Source organism: Mobula birostris, chromosome 4, assembly GCF_030028105.1.
Source record: "Mobula birostris isolate sMobBir1 chromosome 4, sMobBir1.hap1, whole genome shotgun sequence".
Classification (NCBI taxonomy): Eukaryota; Metazoa; Chordata; class Chondrichthyes; order Myliobatiformes; family Myliobatidae; genus Mobula; species Mobula birostris.
In genome coordinates, this window is record NC_092373.1 from 13,799,002 (window position 1) to 13,817,808 (window position 18,807).

The 18,807-nt window shown below is 43.5% G+C and overlaps 1 protein-coding gene across 1 annotated transcript in view; it reads left to right on the top strand.

Moving 5' to 3' along the window:
• The window catches only part of dhx36 (DEAH (Asp-Glu-Ala-His) box polypeptide 36), a 132,091-nt gene that overhangs the window by 1,920 nt on the left and 111,364 nt on the right, over positions 1-18,807 (top strand). The window contains exons 2-3 of the mRNA XM_072256930.1: positions 7,662-7,789; positions 17,235-17,397. Of these exons, the coding sequence (XP_072113031.1) occupies positions 7,662-7,789; positions 17,235-17,397 (291 nt within the window). The remainder of the gene's footprint in view (positions 1-7,661; positions 7,790-17,234; positions 17,398-18,807) is intronic.

The following is an 18,807-nucleotide window of genomic DNA, read 5'->3' on the forward strand; positions in this document are numbered from 1 at the left end:
CAGGGAGAAAAACCAGAAATCAGAGGTGCAAAGGGACTTGGGAGTCCTTATGCAGGATTCAATGAAGGTTAACTTGCAGGTTGAGTCAGTTGTAAGGTAGGCAAATGCAACGTTAGCATTCGGTTCGAGAGGACTAGGATATAAAAGCAAGGATGTAATGCTTTTCAGGCATTCTTCAGGTCACGCTTGGAGTATTGTGAGCAGTTTTGGAAACTAAGAAAGGATGCTTGCAAGTAGGTACAAGGAGGATGACAGGTGGGTGCGTGGGATGCACTGCCAGTGAAGGTGGTAGAGGCGGATAGAATAGGCTCTTGGGTAGGTACGTGGAGCTTAGAAAAATAGAGGGCTGTGTGGTAGGGAAATTCTGGGCAGCTTCTAGTATAGGTTACATGGTCAGCACAATATCGTAGCCTGTATTATGCTTCTATGTTTCTATGCAAGGATCTGTTGGCATTGGAGAAGGTCCGGAATTGGTTTCCAGGAATGATTCTGAGAACGAAAGGGTTAACAGAAGAGTGTTTGATGACTGCACTGTATTTGCTGGAGTTTAGATAGATGGGGGTTATCTCATTGAAATCTATAGAATATTGAAAAGCTTAGATAGAGTGGATGTGGAAAGGATGTTTCCAATAAGGAATCAAGACCACATCAATACAAAAGATTCTACAGATGCTGGAAATCTAGAGCAAGAAACACAAAATGCTGGAAGAACTCAGCAGGTCAGGCAGAATCTGTAGAGTGAAATAAACAGTTAATGTTTCAGGACGAGGCCTTTCTTCAGTACTCATCGACCTCTGCAACACATACAATTATTTGGGCTGCACTGATTTAATATTCCCTGGCTGAAGAAATTCCTCCTTGTAGGAGAATATTTTTGCGCATTTCTAAAATTGAAAGAAAATATCCCTGATAATCTGACAGCATTATTGCAACTGAATTTAGATTTAAAATTAAAATTAAGTTTTCCAAGCTGTATACCTCAGTGTGGAATAATCCGATTTTAAATACAGAATCCAACATTTAAGATCTAGGAAGAACCTTTTATTGATTGTATTTGTGCAGAGTTGTTTTCAAATAAGTGTTTTCAGAAGATGCCTCAAAAAATTGGCATCCATCATTAAAGACCCGCATCACCCAGGACATGCCCTCTTCTCATTGCTACCATGAAGGAGGTACAGGAACCTGAAGACGCACACTTAATATTTTAGGAGCAGTTTCTTCCCCTGAACCATGAGATTTCTGAAAACAAACAATAAACCCATAAATGCTACCTCATTATTTTTGCTTTCCTTTTGCACTGAAGGTTCAAAGTAAAATTATTATCAAAGTACATATATGTCGCTATACACAACCTTGAGATTCATTTTCTTGTGGGCATACTCAATAAATCTACAGAATAATAACCAGAAAAGAATCAATGAAAGACTGCCCAAGTAGGGTGTTCAACCAGCGTGCAGAGGACAACAAGCTGCAAATATAAAAAGAAGAAATGTAAATAAATTAGCAATAGATATCGAGAACATGAGATGAAGAGTACTTGAAAATGAGTCTGTAGGTTGTGGGAGCCTTTCAATGATGGGGCAAATGAAGGTAGCCCCTTCAAGAGCCTGATAAGAACCTGAGAGTAAACTGTTCCTGAACCTGGTGGAGTGAGTCCTGAAGCTGTGTACCACCTTCTTGATGGCAGCAGTGAGAAGAGATCATGTCCCGGGTAGTGAGAGTCCCTGATGATGGAAGCTGCTTTCCAGCAACTATCTTCCGTGCAAGATGTGCTCAATGGTTGGGAAGGCTTTACCTATGGAGGACTGCACTGTATCCACTACTTTTTGTATGATTTTCTGTTCAAGAGGATTGGTGTTTCCATACCAGCCTGTGATGCGGACAGTCCATATATCCTACTACACTTCCATAGAAGTTTGGCAAAGTTTTGGATGTCGTGCTGAATTTCCGCAAACTCCTAAGGAATTAGCGGCACTGCCATGGGTTCTTTGTAATTGCACTTGTATGCTGGGCCCAGGACAGGTCCTCTGAAATAATAACGTGTATTTAATTCAACTTTTTTCTTATTTCTTATATTTTTTTACTTGTGTTCGTATGCATTTCTTAGTGAAATTGATAGTACTTTTGTGTATTGCACCATACTACTAGTGCAAAACAACAAGTTTCACGACGTGTCAGTGATCAGATTCTGATCTGATTTGTGACTGTAAACAGAAAGATAATGTAAAAGCTCTCGCATGTTGTTCTCCAAGTAAATTCAATTATTTGAAAGCCACCTGCAGACTAGGGTAATGCATCCTCCAATCTTGTCAACACGAGGAATTTTGCAGATGCTGGAAATTCAAGCAACACACATCAAAGTTGCTGGTGAACGCAGCAGGCCAGGCAGCATCTCTAGGAAGAGGTGCAGTCGACGTTTTGGGTTGTGGCTAGTTTTGTGGATATGGTTAACATCCATAGCTGGATTTTGCACACCAGTGTGAAGGGTCATGGAAACTAGACATGCATTGGATGTAGGGAACTTAAAATACTTTCATCTTTTGAACTGGTTTGGCTGATTTAAGGCAAATTGCACCATACAACTGACAAAAATCCTGTTTCTGAATGTTTGCTTCAGTGAGAGCAAGTGATGTCATACAGGAACTGAATACCCACTGTAATTCGATTGTGTTTAATTTTTCTGAGATTTAGAACAAATCTCTTGGATTTCTGTTTGTCAAACTCCATACTAATATATTTTGAATTAGAAATTCAGCTCAGAATATGCTCTTCTGGCCTTTGAGCCACTCTGCCTAGTAATCCCCGATTTCACCCCTAGCCTGAACTGAATCACCGGACCATTAGCTCAACAACTGGTATGCCTTTGGACTGTGAGAGGAAATGGGGGTACCCAACTAAACCCACACATTCCATGGGTGGGACGATATTGCAGAGTGGTTTCATCTTGATATCAATTGAATACTACTTGCTGAGTTCCCTCCCACAGATAGCCTCAGAATCCACAGGATGTTTGATTGCTACCAGAGTCGAGAATGATTGTTGCCTGCCTCTTGTCCGTTCTGTATAGTCATCGGAAGCAGGAACTCTGGCCTGGCTCTCCCTACTCCTAGAGAGAATGCAGTTGTCAAAAGCTGCACCTCAGCTACTCTGCAAGCCAAGAGTAATTGACTCTGGATAGTCTGAGACTGGACCCAGGGCTTCTGCACTCACTGAATAAGCTTGCATCATCACCTGCTCAGAAGATTGGGGGGTGGGGGGAGTGTCTCACTGAAGTCTATCAAATATTGAAGGACCTAGATAGAGTGGATGTGGAGAGGATGTTTCCCATAGTGGGGGAGTCTAGGACCAGAGGGCGCTGCCTTAGAATAGAAGGACGTCCATCAAGAACAGGGATGTGGAGGAATTTCTGTAGCCAGAGGGTGGTGTATCAGTGGAATTCATTGCCACAGACAACAAATCATTAGGACATTTGAAGTGGAGATTGCTAGTTCTTGATTGGTAAAGTCATCAAGAAGGCAGGAGGATGGGGTTGAGTGGGATAATAAATCAGCCATGATGGGGAGCAGACAAGAAAATCTGCAGATGCTGGAAATCCAAGCAACGCACGCAAAATGCTGGAGGAACTCAGCAGATCAGGTAGCATTGGTGGGGAAAAAAGTACAGTCGACGTTTTGGGCTGAGACTGTTCGGTGCAGGAGTGGAGACAAAGATGCGTAGGTTTAAAAGGTGGGGGGGAGGGAGAAACACAAGGTGATTGGGGAAGGGATGAAGTAAAGAGCTGCGAAGTTGGTTGGTGAAGGAGATTCAGGGCTAGAGAAAGGGAAGTTGATAGGAGAGGACAGAAGGCTGTGGAAGAAAGAAAATGGGGGAGGAGGACCACCGGAGGGAGGCGATGGGTAGGCAAGGAGATAAGGGGAGAGAGGGAAAGGGGGATGGGGAGTGGTGAAGGGAGTGGGGGGGCCATTTTACCGGAAGTTCAAGAAATTGATGTTCATGCCATCAGGTTGGAGGCTACCCAGATGGAATATAAGGTGTTGTTCCTCCAACCTGAATGTGGCCTCATCACAACAGTAGAGGAGTCCGTGGACTGACATGTTGGAATGGGAAATGAATTAAAATATGTGGCCATTAGGAGAACCCGCTTCTTCTGGTGGACAGAGACTAGGTGCTCAGCGAAGCGGTCTCCCAATGTACTTTGGGTCTCACCGGTGTACAGGAGGGCACACCGGGAGCACCAGACACAGGATTTGATGCTACATCTACGACTACATTGATGCTGCTTCCTGCACACATGTGGAGCTCGTTGACTTCATCAACTTTACCTCCAGCTTCCTCTCTGCCCTCAAATTTACCTGGTCCATTTCCAACACCGCCCACCCCTTTCTCAAACTCAGTGCCTCAATCTCTGGAGACAGTTTACCTACTGATGTCTCACTGCTACCTGGATTATACCTCTTCCCACCCTGTTCCTTGTAAAGACGTCATCCCCTTCTCTCAATTCCTGCATCTGCTCTCAGGATGAGGCATTTCATTTCAGAACAAAGGAGATTTCCTCCTTTTTCAAAGAAAGGTTCTTCCCTTCCTCCACCATCAACATTCCCCTCAACCGCATCTCTTCCATTTCACGCATGTTTTTTCTCACCCCAGCCTCCTGCCACCCTACCAGGGATAGGATTCCTCATGCCCCACCGGCCTCCGCGTCCAGCACATAATTCTTTGGAACTTCTGCCATCTCCAACGGGATTTGACCACCAGACACATCTTTCCTCCTGCCCCACTTTCCGCTTCCTGCAGGGATTGCTCCCTATGAGACTGCCTTGTCCATTCGTCCCACCCCACTGATCTCCTTCCTGGCACTTATCCTTACAAGCGGAACAAATGCTACATCTGCCCCTACACCTCCTGCCTCACCATTCAGGGCCCCAAACAGTCCTTCCAGGTGAGGTGGCACTTCACCTGTGAGTCCGTTAGTGTCGTGTACTGTGTCCGGTGCTCCTGGTGTGGCCTCTGTTTATCAGTGAGACCCAACATAGATTGGGAGATCACTTCACCAAGCACCTACGCTCCGTCCGCCTGAAGAAGCAGGATCTCCCAGTGGCCACCCATTTTAATCCCACTTTCCATTTTCATTCCGATATGTCAGTCTATGGCCTCTACTGTTGCAATGAGGCCACACTCTGGTTTCAGGAACAACATGTTTCTGCCTCCAACCTGATGGCGTGAAGATCAATTTCTTGAACTTCGGTAATGCCACGCCCTCCCCCCTTCATCATTCCCCATCCCTTTTTCCCTCTCACCTCATCTCCTTGCGTGCCCATCGCCTCCCTCCGGTGCTCCTCCCTTTTCTTTCTTCCATGGCCTTCTGTCCTTTCCTATCAGACTTCCCTTTCTCCAGCCCTGTACCCCTTTCACCAATCAATTTCCCAGCTCTTTACTTCATCCCTTCTCCTCCCCGTTTCACCTATCACCTTATGTTTCTCTCTCCCCTCTCCCACCTTTTAAATCTACTCCTCACCTTTATTTTTCCTGTCCGGCTGAAGGATTTCAGCCAAAATGTTTTTCCGTAGATGATGCCTGGCCTGCTAAGTTCCTTCAGCATTTTATACGTATGCTACAGGTTCCTCCCACAGTCCAAAGGCTAATTGGTCATTGGAAATTGTTTTGTGATTGTTGTTCGTCTATTGTCGTCGTTGATTAAGACCTCGACACCATTGATGATGTCGAGACTAGCGCATGATTTGGATTTAACTGAGGGAGAGTTGCACAGCGTCAGCCTCACTCTCTCTTCCCAAGTCCCATCTGGATCCAGTGGCGAGACAGAGTCGAGATGGCTGGAGATGGGACTAGGTGCAGTGGATGACCAGGACATCTTCTGTGTCTTGTTGTGCTCTAATTATGTGATTAGGCAAGGATTAAATTGGGGGATTGCTAAGAGGCATGGCTGGAAGGGCCTACACCTCCCAATAAATAAATGTAAATATCAGTGAAATTAATTGTGAGTTTAGAGAGTTTTGTTACTGAATATTATTTAAATATTTTAGTTCTGTAATTGATCTCCAGTACAGTTCTACTTGGGTGGCGGGTCGAAATAAGTCTCTACTAAAGGAAGTTTAAGGTGTTTCTTCCCTCCGCTGGCCTGCAGGCCACCCTTGGGCAAGATGTAGCACCTGCTTAGCCCCCAACCAGGGTCATGGGAAGCCATAGGAGCAGGTGGTGGATAGTCGTATGAGTACCTGGTACATACCACAAGTCCTGGTTATGCGACCACTGACACCAGGCAGGCAGTCTCTGAAGAGTATTGGTAATGTCTGGGGTCACCTGTCTTGTAAAAACACTGCCCAGAAGAAGGCAATGGCAAACCTCTTATGTAGAAAAATTTGCCACAAGTGGCAAGGATTTACCTACATCATATGATATGATACATGAAGATTACAATGACAGTTCTACTACACAAGAGAATTAATGTAATATTTTAGATGCTTGAGGCAGCAGATTTTGAAATTTGATCAAGTAGCAGGTGACTTTCAAATAACAATACTTAGATAATTCAGCCATTCGTTTTTGTGCAACTGTGATTTGCAAACATTTTGCTCATTATGAGCACGTATTTATGGTAGGCATTCTGAATTTTTTTCTGGAATCTTAACCTTTTTTCCCCACTCAGTTTTAGTTTGAAACTGGATGTTGCTGAAAAATAAGAAGTAGATCTTTCCCCAAGATTCAAGCTTATTCATCAGTGTACATTTGAACGTACAGTGAAATGTGTTTTTTTGCATTATCAACTAACACACCAGAAAGTCTGCTCGGGGCTGCCTGCAAGTATCGTCACATAGCATACCCAGAATGCTTGGCATCGATGAGCGCTCCTTTAGAAAGAGATGAGGAGGAATTTCTTTAGCCACTGTGTGGAGAATCTGTGGAATTCATTGCCACAAACGGCTCTATATTCATTGCCACAGATGCTGCCTGACCCCTCTGAATTCCTCCAGCATTTTGTGTGTGTTTCTCTCTGTTGAGGAGATTAAATAGTGGACAATAGGGTGGTTGTTGTACATGTTCTCACCGGTAGGTACTTCACTAGGTTGAAGGAACAGAGGGTCAAAACAGAAAGAAAAACTTCCAACTTCTGCTTCACCTCTTGTGTTTATTCTTTTTAATAAGATTCTTGGATTACATTGTCCTATTGGACCTAATGAATCCTTTGCTGGTGTTTCAGTAACTTGGTAAATTGATCATTTAATTATTCCCTAAACCTGAAATGGTGGATTTTAGGAATTTGATATAGGAAAAGGTTTGAGAGGGACATCAGGGAAGAGCTCTTAAACATGAAAAATTGACAGATGCTGGAAATCCAGAGTAATACATGCAAAATGCTGGAGATCTCAACAGGTCAGGCAGCATCTATGGAAAGGATTAGAGGGTTGATGTTTTGGGCTGAGACTGTTCATCGTGTCCTGATGAAGGGTCTCGGCCTGAAAGGTCGGTTCTTTATTCCACAGGAGACATCTGTGGGACGAAACAGTTATTGACTTCGATTTATAACCTTCCACAACTCGTGGACCTTATTTTTAATTCAATAGTTATGATCTTTTAATTAATACTTAAGCTATGATATCTTGAATGAAATGAATTCATGCACAACATTTTTTCCCTCCTTTTAGAGGGCTGTAGTGCATATGGATGAAAAACGAGAGGAGCACATCACCCGACTACTGAACTCAGTCCAGACACGCAGTGACTACAAAGACCAGCGCTCGTCACTCTCCGCCGACTCGAGCATGAACTGGAGGTAACTCGATTGGATCTTAATCTAAATGATTTATTTTTAAAGGCATTATTTCTCAACCTGTGGCCCAGTCAGCACTTTGGTGATGCCTGGACGTCATGCTGATTGAAGTAACACGCAAGTTTTACTCCCCTCAACCGCCCTGTACTTTGTTAGAATGGAGCTGTGATGTTCGTTAACTTATCAGAAGTAGAACAAATATCGTCTTAACTAAAAATAAATAAATTCAGGGGGCAGCACAGTAATGTAGTAGATAGTGTAACACTATCCCAGCCCCAACAGTCTTTAAGGAGTTTGAACATTCTTCCTATGACTGCATGAGTTTCCTCTGGGTGCTTCAGTTTTCTTCCACATTCCAAAGACGTACGGGTTGGCAGGTTCATTGGTCATGTGGGTATAATTGGGTGGCTTGGAATCACTGGGTGAAAGAGTGTTGTAACTTAAAATAAAGTCAATGAATAACGGAATTGTCATAGTGTAATGAAAATTCAAAGTAAATTTATTATCAAAGTACATGTATGTCACCATATACTATCCTGAGGATTCATTTTCTTGCGGGCATTCACAGTAAATCCAAGCATCACAGTAGAATCATATAATACACCCGACAGTGTGGACAAACAACCAATGTGCAAAAGACAATAAACTGACAATACAGAAGAGAAAAAAGAATAATAATTAAATAAGGATCAAACCTGGTCCCAACATATCGATATAGTTATAAAGAAGACAAGGCAGCGGCTATACTTCATTAGGAGTTTGAAGAGATTTGGTATGTCAACAAATACACTCAAAAACTTCTATAGATGTACCATGGAGAGCATTCTGACAGGCTGCATCACTGTCTGGTATGGGGGGCGCTGCTGCAGAGGGTTGTAAGTCTACTCAGCTCCATCTTGGGTACTAGCCTAGAAAGTACCCAGGATATCTTCAAGGAGCAGTGTCTCAGAAAGGCAGCGTCCATTATTCAGGACCTCCAGCACCCAGGGCATGCCCTTTTCTCACTGTTACCATCAGGAAGGAGGTACAGAAGCCTGAAGCCACACACTCAGTGATTCAGGAACAGCTTCTTCCCCTCTGCCATCCAATTCCTAAATGGACATCGAACCTTTGGACACTACCTCACTTTTTTTAATATACAGTATTTCTGTTTTTTGCATGATTTTTAATCTATTCAATATACATATACTGTAATTATTATTTTTATTCTATTTATTATTTTTTCTCTTCTATTTTATGTATTGCATTGAACTGCTGCTGCTAAGGTAACAAATGTCATGTCACTTGCTGGTGATAGTAAACCTGATTTTGATAAGCAATAAGGTCATGAAATGAAGAGTCCTTGAAAGTAAGTCCATAGTTCAGAGATGGGGATGAATGAAGTTATCCCCTCTGGTTCAAGAAGCTGATCTTTGAAGGGTGATAATATGAGCGTCAACCCCGATTTTTGAATAGTCCATTCACTGCTTTATAAAGTATGCTTTGTAGAAATTTGACCATACGTAATGAGAAGTATTGTAGAATATTAAGTTGTATTACTGTCCGAGAATGTAAATATTTTCCTCATTGGCTGCGTGGCGCAGAACTTGATTGCAGGCTGTGCACTTGAACAGTTGAGAAGTACAGGAGCTGCTGACCGTGGCAAATTGGTTGTGAACTGCTGTTCTGAAATAACCTTGTATTAAACATGGAATCACTTGTGTTCTGTTCCATTGGATGGCCTCGTGCCAGTTTCTAGAGGGCATGAGTTCAGAGCAGTCATGGCGAAAGCAACAATCCTGTTTGCAATCTAAACACTGTTGTCTCTGTAGGTTTTCGCAAATAAAACAAAGTGAGGCATTTTATGTTTAACCAAACCTGTGTCACATTTTATTGAATACCAAAAGCCTAAACACAAAAGCACGTTAAAAATCTTCACGTGCTAATGTCATCACGTCAGACTAGGCTCTTAAGTGAAACCCGAACTCAATGTCGGTGGTTGTGAATTATGTACATTTCTCCCAATTACATTACCCTACACAAGTTCCCCAGAATTCAGTAAAACTGGCATCCCCCCTTCCCTCCCTTAGATGAACTGCCCAGCTTGGGACAACTGCAGGTCCTCCTTTGGACAAATTCTCAGCCCCAGCAGGACCCATGGGAGACAATGATGCCAACAGTCATTGGTCAGGGAAGCTCTCAGAGCAGCCTTTAAGGAGCGGTAAAACTGCTCTCATAGGCCATTTGGACCTTGGTGTGATGTAGCCTAATGCTGAGATTCTGGGCCGCAGCACCCCAGAGGTCTGATGTGAATTGGGACCTGCAGTCAGAGGAAATATCAGATGGGATGCCAAACCGAGCAACCCAGGTGCTGATAAATGACTGAGCCACATCTGCAGCCATCGCCAATGCTAGAGGGATGACCTCTGACCACCTGGGGTATGGTCCACCATCGTAAGGACGTGAATGAAACCCTGGGAAGGGGTTAAGAGGACCAACACGGTTGACATTGCCATGGTTAAACCGTCTCTCGGGAATGTCAAATGTGCAAATGGTGCCTGAAAATGACGGTTAATTTTTGCCTGCTGGCACTCCACTCTGGCTGCAGTCCAATCACGCACATACTTTCTGAGGCCGTGCCAAACAAACTTTAGTGCAGCCAGTTTCTCTGAGGCCTTCCAGCCCAGATGTGAGACGCCACATATAGTGTCGAAAACAGTCCCGCCTCCAGTTTGCGGGCACGATGGGGCGAGGGCGACCGGTTGAGACATCGCACAGGAGAGAAGCCACATTAGGGGGGGCTTCTTCACACAGAGAGTGGTGGGAGTATGGAATGAGCTGCCAGACGAGGTGGTAACTGCGGGTTCTTTTTTAACATTTAAGAATAAATTGGACACATACATGGATGGGAGGTGTATGGAGGGATATGGTCCGTGTGCAGGTCAGTGGGACTAGGCAGAAAATGGTTCGGCACAGCCAAGAAGGGCCAAAGGGCCTGTTTCTGTGCTGTAGTTTCTACGGTTCTATCTCCCGAACTTATTGTCAGCCAACCGTAGGCCTGTGACTGCTGTTCAATAAGCCTGGACCTCTGGGTCAGTAGTTTGGTCGGCTGCCATACCGGCATAGTCACCCCCTATGTGTATGGTCTCAACGGCTGGCCGTGAGAAGCAATCAGCCATGGCATTATTTTTCCCTTGATATGTTGCATATATACACACACACATACACACACACACACACACACACACACACACACACACACACACACACACACACACACACACCAAGTGGCTTTCTGCCATGCAGACCAAGGGTCTGATATTTTGGCCATTGTGTACACGAGGGACATGTGGTCAACAAACACTGTCAATTGATGACCCTCCAGAAGAAAGTGTAAGTGGCGGACAGCCAGATAGAAACCCAGGAGCCACGGTCAAAAGTGCTGTACCTCCTTTCAGGGGATAGAGCTGTCGGGTGAAGAAGGTGAACGACTGCCACACACCTCCAAATAAACTGTTCATTCACAGCATCCATAATATGGTCAGACGCATCAGTAAGAATGGCTGTGTGTGTGTTGGGGAGCGGATGCGCTGGTAAGGTTGTGTTAGAAAGGGTTTGTTTAGTATCTGGTGATGTGCGTTGACCAGTCAAGCATTTGATTAGGGGTATTGCCTTCAAACACACTATACAGGGGGAGCTTGTTCAGCAGCTCGGGAATGAAGCAGTGATAGAAATTTGCCGTACCTAAAAACTCCTATAGTTTTTCTGTAGTGCATGGTGTGGGAAGTACATTCTAGTTGCTACTTTTGATGGGAGGGGTTCCTCACCTTCTGCAGAGATGTGATGGCTGATAAAACCAATGGTTGATAACCCAAACTAGCATTTATCAGGGTTAGTAATCAACCTATGTTGGTTTAAACGCTCAAAATGTGTAGAGATGTGTTACGTGTTCGGATTTGGATGCATTAGTGACAAGTATTTCATCCAGGTAAACAAAAAGACGTCTTTTAATACAGAGTCCATCAGCCAGTGGAAAGTCTGTGCTGCATTTTCCAGTCTAAACAGCATGCGTAGAAACTCAAAAGGGCCAAATGGGGGCACACAAGCACCTGATGGTAGTCCCTAACTTGATGAATTTTGGGGGAAAGATGAACTTTCTGGCCAAACAAGTTGAAAAGTCTTGGATGTGTGGGACCGTGGTGGTTGGAGGTGGTTGCCTCATTAAGGCATAGGTAATCACCACAAGGGTGACAACTACCATTGGACTTGGGGACCACATGGAGGGGTGAAGCCCAGGGGCTGTTCGACCAGTGTACAGTGCCAAGTCTTTCCATATTGGCAGATTCAGCCTTTGCAGCTGCCAGCTTTTCTGGGTCCAGTCTACGGGCACAGGCCAGTTGAAGAAATATGGTACTCAGCCCAATGTTTTGTGACTCTAGTGGAGAATGTGGGCTTTGTGAGGTCTAGCAGGCAAGTAAACTCACATGATGGTGCATGTGCTGGACAGAGTCATTGTGGGGAACTTACTGGGAGAGCAGGGTAACGACCCAAAATTCCTTGGCATCCACAAACCGGCAATTCTTAAGATTGACTAACAGTCCTCGAGCACACAGGAAATCTGCACCAAGCAGAAGTGTAGCCGCTCTAGCCTGAAAGAAGTCCTATGCGTAATGTTGCTGACTAAAGCAGAGTGTCACCTGTCCCATACATCTGGATCCTGCTGATGTTGGCATTGTCACTGTGCCTTCTCATCAATAGGCGATGTTGGTAACACCCTCACTTGAGCACCTGTGTCACACAAGAAGGGTTGCCCTGAAAGGGTGCTGGTTATGAACAGTAGACGACCCTGGCAGCTGGAACCCATAGTGATAACACACCTCTGATGTCTTGATGTGGTGGCACTGTCAAAGTTGCATTCATACCAAAATGAGCATGGTAAAAATAAAGACTTGGCCTTATCTCTATCGCAGCTGCGGGCATTCTTGTGTTAGGGGCCTTGCTGACCGGTCTTATTGAGGCCAGGAAAAGAGAAGGAATTGTGCATCTCTGCCTGGCTGAGAATAGACGAGCAGCCAATTTAGCAAGCTCCCTATAGTCCTTCATGAGTGCATTAACGACGGCTATGTGAACTTGATCAGGCATTTGCTGCGTAAAGATTTCTTTAGCAATAAAAGAAATATCCCAGGAGAGACAGCAGATGGTCCGTTAGCTCTGAAGGCCTAACATTGTCGAGGGCAAGCAAGGAGAACAACTGCTTGGTGTGTTCAGACTCTGATAGTCTGAAAGTCTGTAAAAGTTGAGTTTTCGGCGACGGGTATTTATCGTACACAGGCGGGTGTTCAAGCAGAATCACTATTCTCAGTTGTGCAATTGCTGAGCAATGCTACAATGTAGTAGAATTTGGTGTCCTTGGCGGTGATTTCTCGCAGAGTGAATTGCACCTTGGCTTGTACCAAACAAGAAACAAATTTTACTCCCATAATTCCAGTAGTTTCAAAGCGACGTTGTTGGCTGACATGTTCAATAACTTTGGAATTGTCCTCGAGCATTGGGGTCACAAAGTAGGTTTTTGCAAATAAAATGAAGTGAGTCATTTTATGTTTAATGAAACCCATAACCCATTTTATTAAACCCCAAAACCTAAACATGAAAGTGTGCTAAAAATCATGTCATCATGTCGGACCAGCCTCTTAAGTGAAACCTCAGCTCAATGTTGGTGGTTGTGCATGATGTACATTTCCCCCAATTACATTACCCCCAACTACCACCTCCCTCAATCTCCATCTGTATCTCCAGAATAGGACCTCCACCATTCAGGCTCTTGCTACTACCATAGGGAAGGAGATACAGGAGCCTTAGGTCCTACACCACCAAGTTCAGAAAAAGTTATTACCCTTCAAACATCAGGCTCCTGAATCAGAGTGGATAACTTCACCCACCTCAACAATGAACTGATTCCACAGCCTATGGGCTCACTGTCAAGGACTCTACAACTCATGTTCTCAGTATTATTCATTTTTTTTTAATTTGCACAACTTATTTTCTTTTGTACGTTGGTTATTTGTCAGTCATTTATGTATAGTTTTTCAAAAATTCTGTTGTATTTCTTTATTTTCCTTATAAATGCCCACAAGAAAATGAATCTCAGGGTAGTATATGGTGACATGTATATACTTTGATAATAAACTGACTAAATAGCCCTTAGCAGATTGCAAAGATTCGGTGTGACATCTAATATTTTGACAAGCTTCTATAGATATGGGGTGGAGAATATCTGACTGGTTGCACCACAGCCTGGTATGGAATCACCATTGCCCTTGAATGGAAAATCTTGTAAAAAGTAGTGGTTATAGCTCAGTCCATTAGGGTTAAAGCCCTCCACACCATTGAGCCCATCCACACAATGCTGTCACAGGAAAACATCCATCATTCGGGATCCCCACTACCCAGGACATGCTCTCTTCTGGCTGCTGCCATCAGGAAGAAGTACAGGAGCCTCAGGACTCACACCACCAAGTTCAGGAACAACAATTCCCCTCAACCATCAGGCTTTTGAACCAAAAGGGAAAACACCACTCAACTTCACTTGACTCATCACAACCTATGAAGTCACTTTCAAGGACTCTTCATCTCAAGTTCTCAAAATTTATTGCTTATTTATTAATTATTATAATTTTCACTTTTGTATTTGCAGCGTGTTGTCTTTTGTACGCTGGTTGTCTGCCCTGTTGGCTGTAGTCTTTCTTTGATTCAGTGGTTCTTGGATTTACTGAGCATGTCCGGAAGAAAACATATCTCAGTATATATTTGTACTTTGATAATAAATTTACTGGAACTTTGATTTTGAAGTCCCATTTCTCTTTCCCATCTTGACTGTTTGCTCAAACTCTCACATGTGCCTAATTCATTTCAGTATTTTCTGAATATCCTGCCCCCTCTGCCTCCCCCTTCCCCCTTGCAAAACAGCTTGTGTTGTGTTGGAATCTGTTAGAAATGACCTAACTTATACTGCAGAAACTACTGTCAGACTAATGCTGTAACGATGACCGAGCACTGACACAAGTGTGTTGCCAGGAATGCAGTTTGCTCTGACCTATTATTCTGCTTAGTCCCATCGACCTGCACCCACGGACTATAGCCCTCCCTACCCCTCCTATCCATGTATTTATCCAAATTTCTCTTGAAATTGGACCCACATCCACCATTTCCTCTGGCAACTCGTTCTACATTCTCACCACCCTCTTGAGTGAAGAATTTTCCCTTGCTCTCCTTAAACATTGCTCTGGTTCCAGCTTTACCCAACCTCAGCTGAAATAGGGTTGGAGGGTAATAACTGTTGCTGAACATGGTGGTGTGGGACTTAAGGCTCCTATACCTCCTGCTAGATGGTGTAGCAAGAGTGGGATGGCCTGGATGGTGGGAGCTCCTTAAATGCTGCTTTCTTGTTGGCAGTGCTCCTTGTAACTGTACTCAGTGGTGGAGAGGGCTTTGCCTGTGATGGACTCGGCTGCATCCACCACTTTCTATAGTCTTTTCCATTCCTGGGCATTGGTGTTTCCAAATCAGGCTGTGATGCAACCTGTTATGATAGTCTCCACTATGCATCTGTAGAAGTTTGTCAAAAATTTTTGGTGAATCTACACAACCTTCAAAACAAGTAGAGGTGCTGTCATGTGTCGTTTGTGATTAAACTTATGTTGCTGGTCCCAGGACAGGTGCTCTGAAATGTTAATACAAAGGACTTCGAAGAGTACTCATCACTGTGTTGGAAAGTACCACAGATTTATTCTAATCCCAGCTGGGAGGCATTCACGCTGGCTGAGATGTTAAGCTCGAGACACATAGTTTAATTTCAAAGATATGGTAGGTCGTGGCAAATAATTATCCCTACTCATCTGAAGTAATTACCTCTTCATTCTTGTTGTTAGCACGTTGGCAGCTGTGCTTCCTTTAAGATAAAAGACGAAGAGATTAGCTTTGTTTGTACATTGAAACACATGGTGAAATGTGTCATTTGCAGTAATGACCATCACGGTCCGAGGACATGCTGGGGGCAGTCAGCAAGTGTAGCCACGCCTCAGACGCCAGTATAGCATACCCACAAGCCACGAACCCTAACCCTAACCTGTACGTATTTGGAATGTGAGAGGAAACCCACGCACTCAAGGAGCGAACTTCTAGCAGCAGGAATTGAACCCTGATCAGGCTTTGCTGGTGCTGTAAAGCAGTTGCACTAACCGCCATATTACTGTCCAGCTCAGTACCCTGAGATCATAAGACCATAAGATTTAGGAGCAGAAGTAGGCCATTCTGCCCATTGAGTCTGCTCTGCCATTCAATCATGGGCTGATCCACATCATCCTGCCATCCCCACTCTCCTGCTTTCACCCCATACCCTTTGATGCCCTGGCTAATCAAGAACCTATCTATCTCTGCCTTAAATACACCCTATGACTTGGCCTCCACAGCTGCTTGTGGCAACAAATTCCACAGATTTACCACCCTCTGAATAAAGTAATTTCTCTGCATCTTGGTTCTAAAAGGATGTCCTTCAATCCTGAAGTTGTGCCCTCTTGTCCTAGAATCCCCTACTATGGGAAATAACTTTGCCATATCTAATCTATTCAGGCCTTTTAGCATTAGGAATATTTCTATGAGATTCCCCCCCCCTCATTCTCCTGAACTCCAGGGAATACAGCCCAAGAGCTGCCAGACGTTCCTCATACGGTAACCCTTTCATTCCTGGAATAATTCTTGTGAATCTTCTCTGAACCCTCTCCAATGTCAGTATACCCTTTCTAAAATAAGGAGCCCAAAACTGCACACAATATTCCAAGTGTAGTCTCACGAGTGCCTTATAGAGCCTCAACATCACATCCCGGCTCCTATATTCTATACCTCTAGAAATGAATACCAACATTGCATTTGCCTTCTTCACAACCGACTCAACCTGCAGGTTAACATTTAGAGTATCTTGACAAGGACTCCCCATCTAAATAATAGTCTGCCCATTTATTTCTTCCACCAAAGTGCATGACCATACACTTTCCAATATTGTTTTTCATTTGCCACTTCTTTGCCCATTCCCCTAAACTATCTAAGTCTCTCTGCAGGCTTTTGTTTCCTCAGCACTACCCGCTCCTCCAGCTATCTTTGTATCATCATCAAATTTAGTCACAGGTCCCTTAATACCATAGTCCAAATCACTGACGTACATCGTAAAAAGTTACAGTCCCAGCACCGACCCCTGTGGAACTCCACTGGTAACCGGCAGACAGCCAAAATAGGATCCCTTTATTCCCACTCTCTGTTTTCTGCCGACCAGCCAATGCTTCATCATGGAACTGCAAATTATTTTAAATTTTATTATGAGTAAAGATTAACTGATTATTTACCCTGTTGCTGTCTATGGCCAGTTTATAACTCTCTTATTTCTCTCTGGTCGTAACGGTCCTTTTCCCAATCGTAGAAATCCAAGTTCGTCCACTTTCGTCAACAAGGAACTTAAACCAGAGACCAGTGCTGACCTGGAGTACCTCTTTGAAACGATTACTCGGGATGTGTTCCTGGATGAGGAGCTGAGGGAAGAGCTTTCGAAGAAGATGACAAATTCAAGATACTTGGAGATGAAGGTATTGCTCTCGAAATTAGTGTCAGGATGTCAAGAACAAACTGCAAATTTAACCTAGCTGAGACGTAATCAATAAGACCAAAGTCCTGTAGTTATCATTTTTATCTTTTCCTTTCTGTGAATTTTCACCTTCCCTGTTATCTGCTGTGTTTTATATAATGTTTCTAATGACAGTTGAAAGCATATGTGGATGTTTGGGGTGGTGTGGTTTGTTTAATGTGACTTGTATCTCACCAGGAAGGGGCTTGAATTTAACTCCAACCCAGATCATTGGGACAGATTTTTTTTTTGTACTGCACTCAAAGTTGCTTGTAATTTAGTAAGTCTCATTCAGAGCACCCAGAATGGGAGTACAGATCCTCAAGGCCGATGATAGTAAAATTTAGTTTTGATTCTACTGGATCTCACTGCTGCTTTTGACACATTTGATCATGACATATTACTGGACAGACTGGGAAACTGAGAGGGACTTTCTGGTACAGACCTAAAGTGGTATAAATTGTATTTACAGGACAGGGACTATTTTGTATTGATTGGTAGCTACGTATCTGACCAAACAAAAATGATAATGTGGAGTCCCTCAAGGGTCCATACCAGGCCTTTTCTATTTAACATATACACGTTCGCTCTTGCTCAAATCATGGTAAGCAACAAAATATCTGACCATAATTTCGCAGATGACACTCAGGTTTATATAACAGTGTTATTAAGTGGTTATGATCTCATACAATCATTAAAAGACTGAATTGAACAAATCACTGATTGGATGTGCCAACATTTCCTACAGTTAAACAAAGAGAAATCTGAAATAATTGCTTTTGGTGCCAAAAAAAAAAATTAAAAGTCAGTGCTTACTTAGAATCCCAGTTGTTACAGTCCATAAACCAAGTCAGAAACCTTCGCATTGTGATGGACTGCGACTTAAATTTTAACTGCCACATTAAGACAGTTACAAAGTCTGCCTACTACCATCTTAAAAATATAGCAAGAGTTAATGTCTCAGCAAGATCTAGAAAAACTCGTCCATACGTTTATTTTTAGTACGTTTGACTACTGCAATGGTGTTTTCACAGGTTTCTAAAAAAATCCTTCAGAGAGCTGCAGCTTGAATCCTCACTAAGACCAAGAAAGTAGAACACATCACTCCATTTCTCAGATCACTACGCTGGCTTTCTGATATTACTACTGGTTTATAAAGCATTGAATGGTCTAGGGCCAAAGTACATCTTTGATCTCTTCCTGAATTATGAACCTTCCTGAGCTCTCAGGTCTTCTGGGGTGGGTCTGCTTACCGCTTCCAGGGTCAAAACTAAACATGGTGAAGCAGCTTTTAGTTACTATACTCCACATATCTGGAACAACCTTCCAGATGATCTGAAGTCTGCCCCAACTTTTAAGCTCCTTTAATCAA